Source organism: Suricata suricatta, chromosome 2 (assembly GCF_006229205.1).
Source record: "Suricata suricatta isolate VVHF042 chromosome 2, meerkat_22Aug2017_6uvM2_HiC, whole genome shotgun sequence".
Classification (NCBI taxonomy): Eukaryota; Metazoa; Chordata; class Mammalia; order Carnivora; family Herpestidae; genus Suricata; species Suricata suricatta.
Window position 1 is genome coordinate 78346408 of NC_043701.1, and position 14649 is coordinate 78361056.

Genomic DNA, 14649 nt, shown 5'->3' on the forward strand with positions numbered 1-14649 from the left:
GTAATTCACTTTAATAATTCAAATCATTACTGCATCTGGAATTATTTCAATAGAAACCCCCCAAAACTTAAGGTTCCTAGGCCTTGCTACTTCTAGGGAGTGAATGAATTTGTATTTGTATTGAATACCAGAAATCTTTGTTTAAAGAAGCATCAGGTTATGATGCAGGAGGTTCAAGCACTATCCTTTGAGAAATAACGGCTTATACTAGTTACACATTTTAATTAAGACTTTTAAAAACATATTGAGAAATTTTCTTGGATTACAGAAAAATGTTTGAAATATCAGTGTTATGTGGTCTAAGTAGAAAATATATTTTCTTTATTCAAACATGTGGACTTTCAGTATATTCTGAAATGACACACAAAGTTATTCCAAAGCTGTATTTTAATTTCATTACATTCCTCTCCAAATTCTTTACCATTTACCAAAAATAACTTTTTATAAAGCTTACTCTTTTGTCCATTATTATACAGATGATCAATCTACATATTTTTGTGTGTTTCTCTCAAAAATTAGAATAGCTTATAAGGATATTATATAAAACTAACTGGTATATTACACACCAAACATAAGTACAGATTCTGTACAATGTAGTAGTATACATTCATATATTACAAGAGACTAAGTGCCTTATTAAAAGTGATAGTTTAAGAAATCTTTCATGGAAAAAATGTGCATTACAAAATGTGGTAGTTTAAACATCAGCTGCTTTCTTCTCATGAATTTCTTTCGGTGGGCATTAACTGTCCATTTAGCTTCATTAATAGTTTTACCACAAGGCCAGCCTACAAAGTAAAATATATGTCGACAGTAAATGTGAAGTATGTAAGAATGTGTAAACGACATACATGCCAGTGAGCAGCTCCCGGTCTTTCTGAAAAGGGACTTTCTTATTAGGAGGAAGCTTATCAAGAATAGAGGGAGTACTAGGCAACCAGTGGCTCAGATAGGATGCTTGTCAAGAAGGCGGAAGGGCTACCTGCCACCTTGATAAAAGAGGTAGAGGATACTGACTAGAATTAAAAGAAATGCCACTAAACAGTTTTATTGTTATAAAACTAATTATTCAGATAAGTTTTTGGCTTGTTTGCTTAGGAAAGGTCTGCCTTTTTTCCTTGGTCTTAAGTATCTTAGTTTCACATAATATCAAAGGTTTTCCTTGAAGTAAAATGGAGGGTCACTTAAAAAAAAAATCTTTACTGATAATAGTAGTTCATTATTAGAAGTCCAGAGTACTTACCTGTTTTGTGTGTACTATAAAGCTCATTTTATTTTCCATACTATGGATCTGAAAACATGTGTCAGCATCTCCCAATTGCCACATAAAACAACCATACTTAAGACTGATGAGTAAAGCCTGCAATATAATTAGAAATTGTTATATTGAAATATATAGTAAAAACAACACCTATCTTCTCTTCCTATCTACAATGATATAGTAATGTCTAAATATAATGGTTTTGAAGGTTAGAATAAAATGTATTCAAAGTGGCCCCAGTAACTTCACAGAGCCTCAAGTACAGAGCTACATAGATGGATCTTCTGTCCCCATCTCTCTGCCCTTCCCTTCCCCCCTCCCCCCGCTCCTCCCTTGCTCACATTCTCTCTCTCAAAAATAAATAAAACATTAAAAAAATTTTATACGACTCACAGTTCTTAACATACTGATTTTAAGTAATTAAATGTTTATTTTTATTTATTTGAGAGAGAGAATGTGAACCCACAAGTAGGGGAGGGGCAGAGAGATAGACAGAATCACAAGCTGGCTGTGCACTCAGCACAGAGCCTGAGCTGGGGCTTAATCTTACAACCACGAGATCATGGCCTGAACCGAAATCAAGAGTCAGATGCTCAAGTGACTGAGCCACCCTGGTCCCGTTTATACGTAACTAATGTTATATGAAAAGCATATGGTTTTAGGGCATTTAAAAAAATAATTTTCATACTTCTTAAAGTTTTTAAATCTATTATGAGAGAGAGACAGAGACAGAGAGTGAGTGGAGCAGGTGCAGAGAGAGGGAGAGGTCCAATCGCAAGCAGACTCTGTGCTGTAAGCGCAAAGTCCGACATGGGGCTTGGGCTCACAAACCACAAGATCCTGACCTAAACGAAATCAAGAATCCAGTGCTGGGACGCCTCGGTGACTTGGTCAGCTGAGCATCCAACTTCGGCTCAGGTCATGATCTCGTAGTTCATGAGTTAGAGCTCCAGATGGGGCTCTGTGCTAACAGCTCAGAGCTTGGAGCCTGCTTCAGATTGTGTCTCCCTCTTTCTCTCTACCCCTCCTCCCAACCCCGCCTCGCTGTTGCTGATGCTCTCTTTCTCTCTCAAAAATAAACATTAACAAAAATTAAAAAAAAAAAAGAGTCCAGTGCTTAAATACCGGAACCACCCCAGCACACCAAAAACCTCACTTTAAAAATGCCCCTAAACTAGGGCATTGGGTGGCTCAGTTGGTTAAGTGTCCAACTCTTGGTTTTGGCTAGGATCATGATCTCCATTCATGGGTTTTAGCCCCTGCCCCACATCAGGCTCTGTGCTGACAGTGCAGAACCTGCTTGGGATTCTCTCTCTCCCCCTCTCTCTGCCCCTCCCCTGGTTGTGTTCTCCCTTTCTTTCAAAATAAATAAATAAACTTAAAAAAAAATGAGGTTCTTGAATGAAATAGTATACTTAATTTACATGAGTGTATATTATGTATAATGTAAAACTAATAATGTCTTCTTTAAAATTAGCCACCTATATTGTAAAATATAACTTTATAGAGAATATATGCTAAAATAGCTATTTACCAAGGAACACATTGAAACATTGAGTCAAGATGTAATACCTTAAATTGTCTATCTTTTAGATCAGTTGCTTGAAATTTGTTTAATCAAGAGACAGAAGATAGTCCATTAGCATGGTCTCAAAACAGTTCAATACATAGAAAAAATACATCTGTAGTATAACAAGTCCTCAATTATGTGGGGGCCAAATTACCAACAAAAATACTGGGGTTATAAATTAAAAATAAAGGTTTTGTTGTTATGCACAAAGGAAGAACTTCTTGAGAAGCCCACAATAATGAAAACAGCTCAATGGAGCTGAAAAGTCAGAGTCCAAATGGTGGCTTTGAGAGACAGTGTACTCCAGATGAAAAAAGTAGTCCTCTTTATGAGGTAAAAGGTAAAACCTACAAAGGGTCAAGTTGTTTAGTGAGGCAGAAAAGGGAAAACCACAGAAGTCACAAGTACATAGCCAGCCGGCAGACAGGAGAAACAGTGATGTTGATAAATGATCAGGAAAAATGACACTATGTGATATTTAAATAACCAGTTTTATTTCAGAAGGACATCCATTATGGCCAACATAAACTGACATTAGCAAAGAGTAATGTATTGCCTGGGTATGGCAAAAGTACTATTATTGTTAAAGATATATCAACAAGTATGGTTCAGTTATGAAACAGAAAAACATTCACCCTGATTCACAACACAGTGAACAGTGTGATGACACAATAGTGTTTACATTTTATGTAAGTAGGACAGAAAAGTCTCTGATGAGCATATGAAATTGGCTGAGCTATACTTTCTAATGGGAAACTCTCTTATTTCAAAGAGAAACAAGATATAGTAGAAGTAATTGATATAAAAAACATAGCTGTATTCTATTGCTTTTCATGAGACTTAATCTCTGAAGCTACTGTACGCCAGGTAGTTTTAAATGTAAATGAAGGTATTTTTGCAAATGAAGTTGTTTATTCTAAACTTGTCAAATTCAACCCTAGCATATCTTGATGACTCTAAGACAACTGAGGACAAGCTGCCTGCTCTCACCTTTGGTGATCAGAAAATATAATCATCTTAAAGCTTTCATAGGTGCTGTAAATTTATCAGTGGTTTACAGAACACAAGGTAATGGTCAGGTAGACAGAAAATATCATTACCCTTTGGTTTAATCACCCTCTTATACTCAAGGACAGAATTTTAATTTATATTTCTAGAAATCGAACATCTTATCCTAAAAAAGCAGGCTGTTAACTAATAATATTGTTATCATTCTCTGCCTGCAACTGCTATTTCATGTACTTGATTTCCTGGACCAGAATATTAGTCAAGTGAAATGTTATAATGCTGAATCATCATTTAGGAACTAAATAAAACATTTTATTTTTGCCTACACTTGGAATGCTGCCAAGTCAAACATAAACTATAGCTTAAAGAAAAGGCTCAGTGTCATACCCACAGCACCACCAATTAATTCAGTAAAGAAGGATTTATAAATGTTGTATAAAATGCTCTGAAATAGCAGAGGAAAAATTTATTGAAATGGTGAGGGGACTTTCTCCTTTGATTTCCTTTAATAAACTTAGTACAAAAGAAGTAGAAAACTGGTTACAAACTAATTAGAAGCAGCCTATTTTGTGTGAGTAAAGTAGCTTAAATAGAAAATGATAATAAGCAAATGACCCAAAAGCAAGCTGACATCAGAGGCTTCAAAAAAAATCAAGTTCTAGATAAACTACTGAATTCAGTCCCTACTCAGCCCTATGTCCCTCCATATTCTCTATCTCCATTCATGGGCATATCTAACAGCATGGTAAAAAGAGCTGTTGCCCATAGGATGATCCTGAGTTATCATGAAATGACTAAACTACTTTCAGAAGTTAGGTGATTACAAAATAAAGGCTTATAAAAATGATGAAAATAAAAATTAGGTTTATGAGAAAATTTCCTAATCTAATCCTGTTCTAATTTTTTTTTTTTAACATTTATTTATTTTTGAGAGAGAGACCAAGTACAAGCAGGGGAAAGGGGCTGAGAGAGGGGGAGACACAGAACCCAAAGACAAGCTCCAGGCTCTGCGCTGTCCCCACAGAGCCCAATGTGGGGCTCGAACTCATGAACCATGAGATCACGACCTGAGCCAAAGTCAGACGCTTAACCAACTGAACTACCCAGGCACCCCTAAAATGACTTTTTCTAATGTATAAGCTTAGTTATTACTTTAACTGACTTGAAATGGTCTATTCTTAGACAAAAATAAATGAACAAAATAAATTTGATTAGCTTTCTATTATAAGCTAGAAAGCTGTTCATCCAGATAAATGTCTTAAACATGATAAAAATAATTGATAATTCTATATTTTATATATAATGAATTTGATTAGGAAAAGGAGTACAATATAGTAACAAGCATCTCATGGGAAACGTCTGAATCCCTTCCATACCTCATCTTCCATCTTGCCAATTCCCCAAAAGCTCTTATAATTAATTCTGATTTTCAAAGTGAATCCTTTGAAAGATATTATATATATTTTTTAACGTTTATTTATTTTGAGAGAGAATGTGTATGCAAATGCAGGGGAAGGGCAGAGAGAGAGGGAGACAGGCAATCCCAAGCAGTTTCTGTCATGTCAGTGCAGAGTCCAACACCGGCCTGATCTCACGAAACACGAGATTATGACCTGAGCTGAAATCCAGTTGTATGCTTAACCGACTAAATGACCCCAAAATTTTTCTTATCTGTATTTTTTTCATTTAAACTTAACTGATTTTTTATATAGGTAATATAATCACAGCTAAAAATTTTTTTTAAGTTGCAAAATGGTACCTAGTAAAGTTTCCCTCCTACTCTTGTTCCCAGTTACCTGGTTGCCTTCTCTAAAGGCTTCATGAGACATTTTATTCATACACAAGCAATATGTATTTATGTAAATATAGTCTTGACTTTCCCCCATTTTTACACAAATAGTAGCCTATTACATATGGTCCACCACTATGCTTTTTCACCAAATATATCTTGGAGATCTTTCTCTACATTCTTCATTCTTTTATATGGCTGCACAGTATTTCAATGTAGAAATGTACTATGGTTAATACATTATATATTATAGAATACAATTAATGTTAATAATAACCCTTTGTTGACAATCATGTACATGTTCTCATCTGTCCTCCTTTGCTATTACAAATAAAACAGCGATAAACAGTTTTATATATATATGTCATTTCTAGATTTTTTAGATAGGCTGGTACTATTTTTTAAGAGATTAGTCAAAAATAGCTATAAAGCTGAAAATCTACCTTAGTTTCCATGTTGAGGAGATGAAGTCCTTTTATATTCACTCCTACATACACAGGGATGACTTTATGATTGCTGGGGCTTGCCTTTGTAAATATCTGTCCTGTGAAAAAAGCTGCTCCATATGTAGGAATTTCCCAACAATTCTGTAAGAACATGCGCTGAAGGTGATGCATTTCTTTACTGACACCCTCACTTGTACTAAGATTCTAAAAACAAATAAGGTAAAATAAAAGAGATGTGAAAAGAGAGCAAACCTTTGATAATCCAAACAGGTCAACTGAGCAGTTTCTAAAATCATGGCTGGCCCCCAGAGAATAAAATTGCGTGACACTATCCCAAGAGCTGTTCTTAATACTTCAAAAGAGAAAGAAATATCAAAGTATAAAAATAGCGTTAGTCTATTCTATTAGGTTTTAAGTGCCTCAGGGACAAGGATAGTGTATAATTTCATGGTTTTTTTGTGTCTGTGTTTGTGTTTGTGTGTGTTTAATCCTTACCACAGTATCCAGCATATAGGAAGCATTCAGTACAAGATTCCACATTGTTAAAAATAAAAATATACTAATTTCAGTTTCATGTGAACTAGAAGATCCATTTTTAATTTCAGGACTATAAATATAATGTACCTACATTTAAAACATATTACATAATTTAATTTACAAAATTTCAATTAGGGCATAAAATATCTTTTAATTTCTATTAAACAACTTACCTTATATTCATGAAGTATCCGGTTTGTCCAGTGAGGTGCCTTACTTTTCAATTTGGTAATAGGTACAATGGATTTTAGATTTTCTTCACTGTAAGCAAATATGCCAACATGCTTTAAATAAATCATCTTTAGTAGCTAAAGTACATAAATCATTTAGAAACAAATTGCTTTAAGTAACATGATTTTTTTAAGTATATGATTTTTGAGCTGAAAAATCTATATTGTAAAGTATTAGAGAACTCCAAAAATTTTAAGCAAAAGCCACAATCCTAACATTGTCATTTAAAAGAAATGTTTCTTCTTTCAATAACCACAAAATATATTTGAAAATTGAAAACCACAATATCAACCTTTAGTGTTTAAAACTCAGTGTTTTCTCTCAAAGACTGAAAGCTAGTTTTTAGTGGTAGGATTCTTAAATGCATCTGCCTTATGACATTTTCTACTACTTATTATCAAGTGTTTTAATGAACTTACTTAGATTTATAATAAAGATAAATCAAAGAAAAAATATAAGGTATATCACGGGGTGCCTGGCTGGCTTTCAGAGCATGTGACTCTTGATGTTAGGGTTGTGGGTTTGAGCCCCACACTGGGTGTAGAGATTACTTTAAAAAAAAATAAAATCTTTAAAAAAAAAAGTATACCAAACCATAGTTAAATATAAGAAAAGTAATTTTGGAGAGAGTATAAGAATGCTTTACCATTTTTCCCCCTCATTCCATGCCTCCTTGTGTCCTTTAGTTACAAATCAAAGTGTTAAGTATTTCTTAATAACATCTTTAAACTTTCTTGGTGAAACAGAATCTTGAGCATAGCACAAGAACACACACTGTATTAAAAATACTTACTTTAGGAAACCTTGTTTGTGTTTCTTACTCTCATAATTCCCATAAACTATTTGCAACAGTAGACTTGCCAATGTTATCAGTTTAGCATCAGGAGCTGTATAAAAGCCCTTCAATAAATTATACCTGGCTTCATCAAAGAGGATAAGAATAGCTAGTGGGTCTTCAATCTTAAAAGAAAAAGCAGAATTTAGTTATTGGGCTACAATTTCCTGTTACAAATATACAACTTGTCACTTTCTAATATGGAAAAGAAAAAGCTACATATTTGTTTATAAATGAGCTGTTACTGATTCAGAACAGAGGTTGACAAATTTTTCCTGTTAAGTGCCAGACAGTAATATTTTAAGCTTTGTGAGTCAGTTACATAGTCACTCTTAGCACAAAAGCATTCATAGACAATAACAAACAGGTGTGTGGTGGTGTTCTAATAGCACTTTATACATGAATACTAAAATTTGAATTTCACAAATTTTTCACATCAGGAAATATCCTTTTGAATTTTTTCAATCATTAATAGCTTGCAGAGTATATAAAAATAAACAGCTGGTCAGATACAGCAATAGGCTATAGTTTGAAATCTCTGATTTACAGTCTAATAAAAGATTATCATTAGTTTATAGGGTATGAATAGTTCCTACCACAATTTTACCTAATTATATTCCTCAAACATTATTTTACATGTTTCATATGATATAGTAGTGAACCTCAAGGAAGATACAAGAAAGTATACTAATTCCTAGAAGTGTACATGTAGTTTTAAAAAATCTTATTTTAAAATATTTTTTATTTCATTTGATTAAAACTACTTGGTATTTTCAAATAACACTAAAGGAGAGTAGAAGATTTTTCCCTATGTTTCAAAAACTTTGCAAAGTTTCCTTTTATTGAATAAAATTAACAAAGATTAAAAAAAGCTAGCCTACCGAATATACTTAGGCTTAGAAATAGTCACCAATTATGGTTTCTGAATGAATGCTTAAAGATTTCCAAATATAATTCAAAGTGATCTCAATTCCCTGTGGTAAAAGTTATTTTGGTCTTACTAACTAATAATATAATACTCTACATACTATTAAAAACTTAAAATAGAATTTCCTGGGAAAAAAGGTGGGAGGACTGTTCTAGATTAAAAGTGACTAGAGAGATAACAAATACAAAGTATGAACCTTGACTAGATCCTACATATGGGAACTATAAAAGACTTTTAAACAATTGGGACAATGTGAATATGGATCACATTATTAGATGTTATGGAAATTTAATTTTATTAGGTTGAAAATGGTATTATTAGGTTCATATGTCCTTTTTCGTAGGAGATACATGTCAAAATATGTAGGGACTAAGTGCCATGATGTCTGCAATTCACTTTTAAATAGTTCATAAAGAAAAAAAATAGAGAAGATGAAGAAAAAAAGGAAAATATTAGCAATTAGTGAATTTAATGAATTTGATTACCTTTCAACTTTCCTATGGGCTTTAATTTCTCAAAATTAACAGTGAATTTAAAGAATTTGAGTAGTCAATAGTTTTAATTCCTAATAGTATATTCAGTGAGCATTAGTCAACAATTATTCTTTACGAGTAAAATCAGGCCATTTTCATCCTAAAGGAATGATTCAACCAATAAATGTAATTCTTCCATTTTTCAGATGGTACAGATTGTAATTTCTTAATTACATAATGAAAGAACACAATGATCATGATATTTTGTCTTAAGGTACTTACTAAACCTTGCTTCTTTTTCACTTGAGTTCACTTTATATTCTTTATAATATAATTATGCAATTAATTTATCAAGTTTTATCATTATTGCTCTTTTTATCCACCAATCAACTTTTAAAATATTACTTAGGTGGAGAAGGAAGATAGATTGAGAATACTTACATTACTTGCAGAGTTTATGTATCTAATATATTTTTTAACTGTGCTAAAATACTCATAACAAAAACTTAATATTTTAACCATTTTAACTATATAATTCAGTGACATTACTTACATTCACAATGTTGTACAAGTATCTCTATTTATACAACTTTTTCATCACCCAGAAACTGTTAACCACTAAGCAACAACTCCATACTCTTTCTCCGACACCTGTGGTAACCACTAATTTACTTTATAAATTTTCCTAGATATTTAATGTAAGTATAACTATACAATATTTGTGCTCTTGCATCTGGCTTATTTCACTGAGCATAATGTTTTCAAGGTTTACCCCTGTTATGGCATGTATCATAACTTTATTCCTTTTTATGGCTGAATGATATTCCATTGTATGTGTATACCACAGTCTGTTTATTCATTCATCTCTTGATGGACACTTAGTTTGTTTCCACCATTTCATTTATTGTGAATAATGTTGCTCTGAACACCTGCATACAGATATGTTTTAGTTCCTATTTTTAATCCTTCAGGTATATACCAAAGAGTGGATCTACTGAATCATATGGTAATTGTGTTCAGTTTTTTCAAGAACCACAGCAGCTGTACTATTTACACACTTACGTGGAATGTAGAAGGATGACAATTTCTGTGTAACTTTACCAACACTCATTATTTCCTTTTTAAAATTAAAATAGCCATCCTAGGAGGGGTGAAGTGGATTTGCATTGTGTTTTGATCCCTAATGACCAGTAATGTTGAACGTCATTTCACAAGTTTTTTGGCCATTTGTGTATCTTCAATGGAGAAATCAAGTCTTCTGCCTATTTTAACTTGTGTTGTCTTTTTGTTGTTGAGTTATAGCTCCCATTCTGTAAACTGTCTTTTTACTTTCTTCCTAATGTCCTTTGATGCACAAATGTTTTTAATTTTGAAGAAGTCCAATTTATATATACTTTCTTTTGTTGCTCATGCTTTTGATGTCATATTTAAAAATCCAATGCCAGAGGAACCTCGGTAGCTTAGTTAAACATCCAACTCTTGGTTTCAGCTCAGGTCGTGATCTCATGATTTGTGAGTTCAAGCCACACGTCAGGCCCACATGGCCTGAAAATTTTGAAATTGGGAAGTGTGAATCCCTCAACTTATACTTTTTTCAAGACTGCTTTAGTTATTCAAGGCCCTTTGTAATTGCATATGAATTTAAGGACTTCATTTTCTATTTCTATAAAAAGGCTTTTGGAATTTTTTTTTTAGAGAATGTGGTATATCAGTAGATGCTTTGCTAGTGTGGACATCTTAACAATATTAAATCTTCCTACCTTAACACAGATGTCTTTCCAGTTACACAGCTCTTCTTTAATTTCTTTCAGTAATGTTTTATAGTTCTGAATGTACAAGTCTTGCATCTTTTGTTAAATTTATTCCTAGGTATTTTATTCTTTAAGATGCTATTTTGATGAATTTCTTGATGCCTTTTTTGGGTTTTCATTGATATGTGTAGAAACCACTGATTTTTGTGTGTTAAGGTTGTACCTTGTACCATTGCTCAATCTATTTATTGGCTCTAATAGCTTTCTTGTGGACTGTTTGATATTTCTTATATGTAGGATCATGTCATCTCCAAATAGAGTTTTACTTTTTCCTTTCCAATGTGGATGCTTTTTCTTTTCTCTCTTTCTTTTCTTTCTTTTTCTTTCAATCTTACTGCTCTGGTTAGTGTTACATAGCAGTAGTGAAAGCTGGCATCCTTGTCTTGCTCCTGATCTTAGGAGGAAAGCTTTCAGCCTTTCATCATTGAGTATGATGTTAGCTGTAGGTTTCTCTTAAATGACAGTTATCATGTGGAGGAAGTTCCCATCTATTTCTCTTGCAAGAGTTTTATCCTGAAAGGGTATTGGATTTTGTCAAATACCTTTTCTGTGTCAACTGAGATGATTAATTGGTATTTTTCCCCTTTGCTTGCTTAAGAAACTCTAACACATTTTTTTAATGAATAATTAAGATCTTTGTTTTTTGGTAACTCTCATACAAATTTTTATGTAAAAGCCAGTATATTTCACTGAGAGGATCAAATCTATCTTTGGTCTGATAATATGTGAGGTACAATATGAGTATTCAAGGTACAAAACATTTATCAAGTTTGTACATGGTCATTGAACTTTTCATATAATAAACTTTGCTTAACCTTGTCTGTTTAATATTCCCTTGGATAAGAATCAGGAAATACACTGTACATTTTTTTCTTCATCAAAATTATGTGAACTTGAAACTTTTTTCCTTCAATTTCAAAGCTACTCTTGTATTTAGCCTATCACACCTAATTTAACTTGTAATATCTACCTTAAGTTTCTTTGTTGTCCATTCACCTTTTGGACAGCATTATCATACCTCCTCTAAAATTTACAGATCCAAGTGTACTTGAATGGAACAGATCTTTTTATCAAATGTAAATTCTACTCTCATTTTTTACTCTCTATATAATTTCTGCTTGATTTGGAAATAGCATTTACTAACTATTGAGAATAACTTTTTAATATCTCCTTTGCAAATATCTTCTCCATTCAGAATGTATTTTCTGTTCTCCTCCCACATCAACATATTTCTTTGCTCCTTTGAAATTTACACACTGATTAGCCCTTTATTAAATTTATCTTTGATGCTGTACTTCCTAACTATTCTAAAAAAATTTTTTTTGTATAATCTGTGTTCCATCTGGTTGCTAATTCTCCTTAGAATACATTTTCTATATATTTTGTTTCTACAACAATGGAGGTAGAAATAGAAAACCCAACCAGCTGTGTAAGTAGACTAACTCAAACTCTACCACTTACCCCAGGGAGGTGAGGATTGAATAGAAAAACAGAAAATCTCCTCATCCTCGTGCAGGAAGAGCACAATTTTTGTTTTAGTGCCTACCACAGGAACTCAATAGATTCTGTGCATTTAAATGACTAAAGTAAGATTTCCAAGCAAACCTTTTTTTCAACTTCCAAAGGAAGTCTCACATCTCTTCTTAGGAAAAGCTGTGGTGTTTCTCTTTGGGGATCCAAATTAGTTAATTCAGCAAGTATTTCTGGCCAATCACGAACATGTTGCAATGGTTTATGGTAAGGCTTGAGTTGAAGGCCTGAAAAACATCTTTCCTTTTATAAATGATAATGTAAAAATAAATTATATCAACACATGGAAAATCTGCATTAAACTATTTGTACTTAAGTGCTGAAGACACACAAATTAAAGGTCTAAATTCCAATCAACACTGACTTTAACCAATAATATTATTATCCAATTTTGGGTTAAGAGCTTTTTTTTTAAGACTATAAGAATTATAGAGGTGCCCGGGTGGCTCAGTTGATTGGGCACCCAACTCTTGATTGTGGCTCAGGTCATGGGCTCATGGGTCCTGGGATAGGCCCCACATGAGGCTCTGTGCTAAGAGAGCCTACCCATTGGGATAGCATTCTCTGATTCTCTCCTCTCTCCCTATCTCCCCTCCATCCCCTTCACCCCTGCACACACATGCACTCACTTGCTGTCTCTCAAAATTAATAAATAAACATTAAAAAAAAGAATTTAAGAATTATGAGGAGCACTTAGATGGCCCAGTTTGTAGTGCATGTGACTCCTGGTCTTGGGGTTGTAAGTTTGAGCCCCATGTTGGGTATAGAGATTACTTAGAAATAGAATCTTTTTTCTTTTTTAATTAGAGACAGCATGGAGCAGAGGGGAGAGACAGAGGGAGATGAGAGAATTTTAAGCAGACCTAATGCTCAGCATGGAGCCTGACATGGGGCTTGATCCCACAACCCTGGGATCATGATGTGAGCTGACATCAAGAGTCAGATGCTTAACTGACTGAGTCACCTAGATGCCCCTTAAAAATAAAATCTTAAAAGGGGTGCCTGGGTAGCTAGTTGGTTAAGCCTCCAACTCTTACTCTCAACTCAAGTCTTTATCTCAGGGTTGTGAATTCAAGCCGGCATTGGGCTCTGTGCTGGACATGGAGTCTACTTACAAAGAAACAAACAAATAAAATCTGTAAAATATTAAAGAATATAAGAATTATGATAATTTCTAAAACAAATAAAATGTATCAAATTTTATAAGATCTTTAATTCCATGATAGTCTATTTAATTATGATATAATCAGTAGAATCCTACATTTAAAAAAAGACAATTAAATCATTAAATAATCAATCATAGTAACCTCGATTAATTCCTTTATATAATTGCCATATTTCCTTGAAAGACACATCTATAGTGACATCAGGATGATTTTAAATGAAATGATTTGATAGAGGGGCTCCTGGGTGGCTCAGCTGGTTAAGCTTCAGGTCATGATCTAACGGTCCATGAGTTTGAGCCCCCTGTTGGGCACTCGGCTGACAGTTCAGAGCCTAGAGCCTGCTTCAGATTCTGTGTCTCCCTCTCTGTCTCTTCTCCACTCATGCTCTGTCTCTATCAAGAATAAATAAATGTTTTTTTAAAAAGATTTGATAGAAAACTGATACAAAGAAAAAACATTTGCATTATTTCAGGTGAAATGAGCACTAACAATAAAGGCAAGTTGGATGAACACACTTTTAATGGTATTCAAGTTAAATTCCATTGTTAGAGAAGAAGTTTTAAAATGCTTAAAAACTGCTTATAATGAAGAAACGGATTAGGGGCCCCAGAGGCGATTTCAGCAGCTGAAATACTAGTAATACTATACCATACTATAATTACTAGTAAACACTATACTAGTAATTTATATAAAAGAGAAGATCACTTTATCATTTCAAAATGTGAAAGCCATCAAGAAACTGATGCTATACTTAAGTTTGCCAACCCACTCTCAAAAAGGAATAGTGAGGTTTACATAACAGAATAACAATTTTCTTACTGAGGTTTTCTGAACAGATCCAAATAGTGAAATATTGCTGTGTTTCTTGAGAGAGACGCATTCCTTCCATTATCTGCTGCACTGTGGTATTATTTCCATGCTTCAGTTCCACAGAACGGTATGATCCATCCATTCTGTATATCCGAACTTTTTCATACTAGGACAAAGGAGGATAATAAATTATGCAACCCGGTTAGAAATTATAAATCCCAAACTAACAAAATGCTTCAATTTCATATGCTTTA

At 33.4% G+C, this 14649-nt stretch overlaps 1 protein-coding gene across 6 annotated transcripts in view; it reads right to left on the reverse strand.

Moving 5' to 3' along the window:
* Positions 1 to 300: 300 nt before the first annotated feature.
* KRIT1 (KRIT1 ankyrin repeat containing) overlaps positions 301 to 14649 on the reverse strand; it is a 37608-nt gene continuing 23259 nt past the window's right edge. For all 6 annotated transcript variants that reach the window (XM_029928894.1, XM_029928917.1, XM_029928906.1 and 3 more), the window contains 7 exons: positions 14405 to 14561; positions 12495 to 12646; positions 7636 to 7802; positions 6785 to 6872; positions 6072 to 6278; positions 1244 to 1360; positions 301 to 788 (listed from right to left, as the gene is read on the reverse strand). In XM_029928894.1, the coding sequence (XP_029784754.1) occupies positions 720 to 788; positions 1244 to 1360; positions 6072 to 6278; positions 6785 to 6872; positions 7636 to 7802; positions 12495 to 12646; positions 14405 to 14561 (957 nt within the window). In that variant the 3' untranslated portion in view covers positions 301 to 719. The remainder of the gene's footprint in view (positions 789 to 1243; positions 1361 to 6071; positions 6279 to 6784; positions 6873 to 7635; positions 7803 to 12494; positions 12647 to 14404; positions 14562 to 14649) is intronic.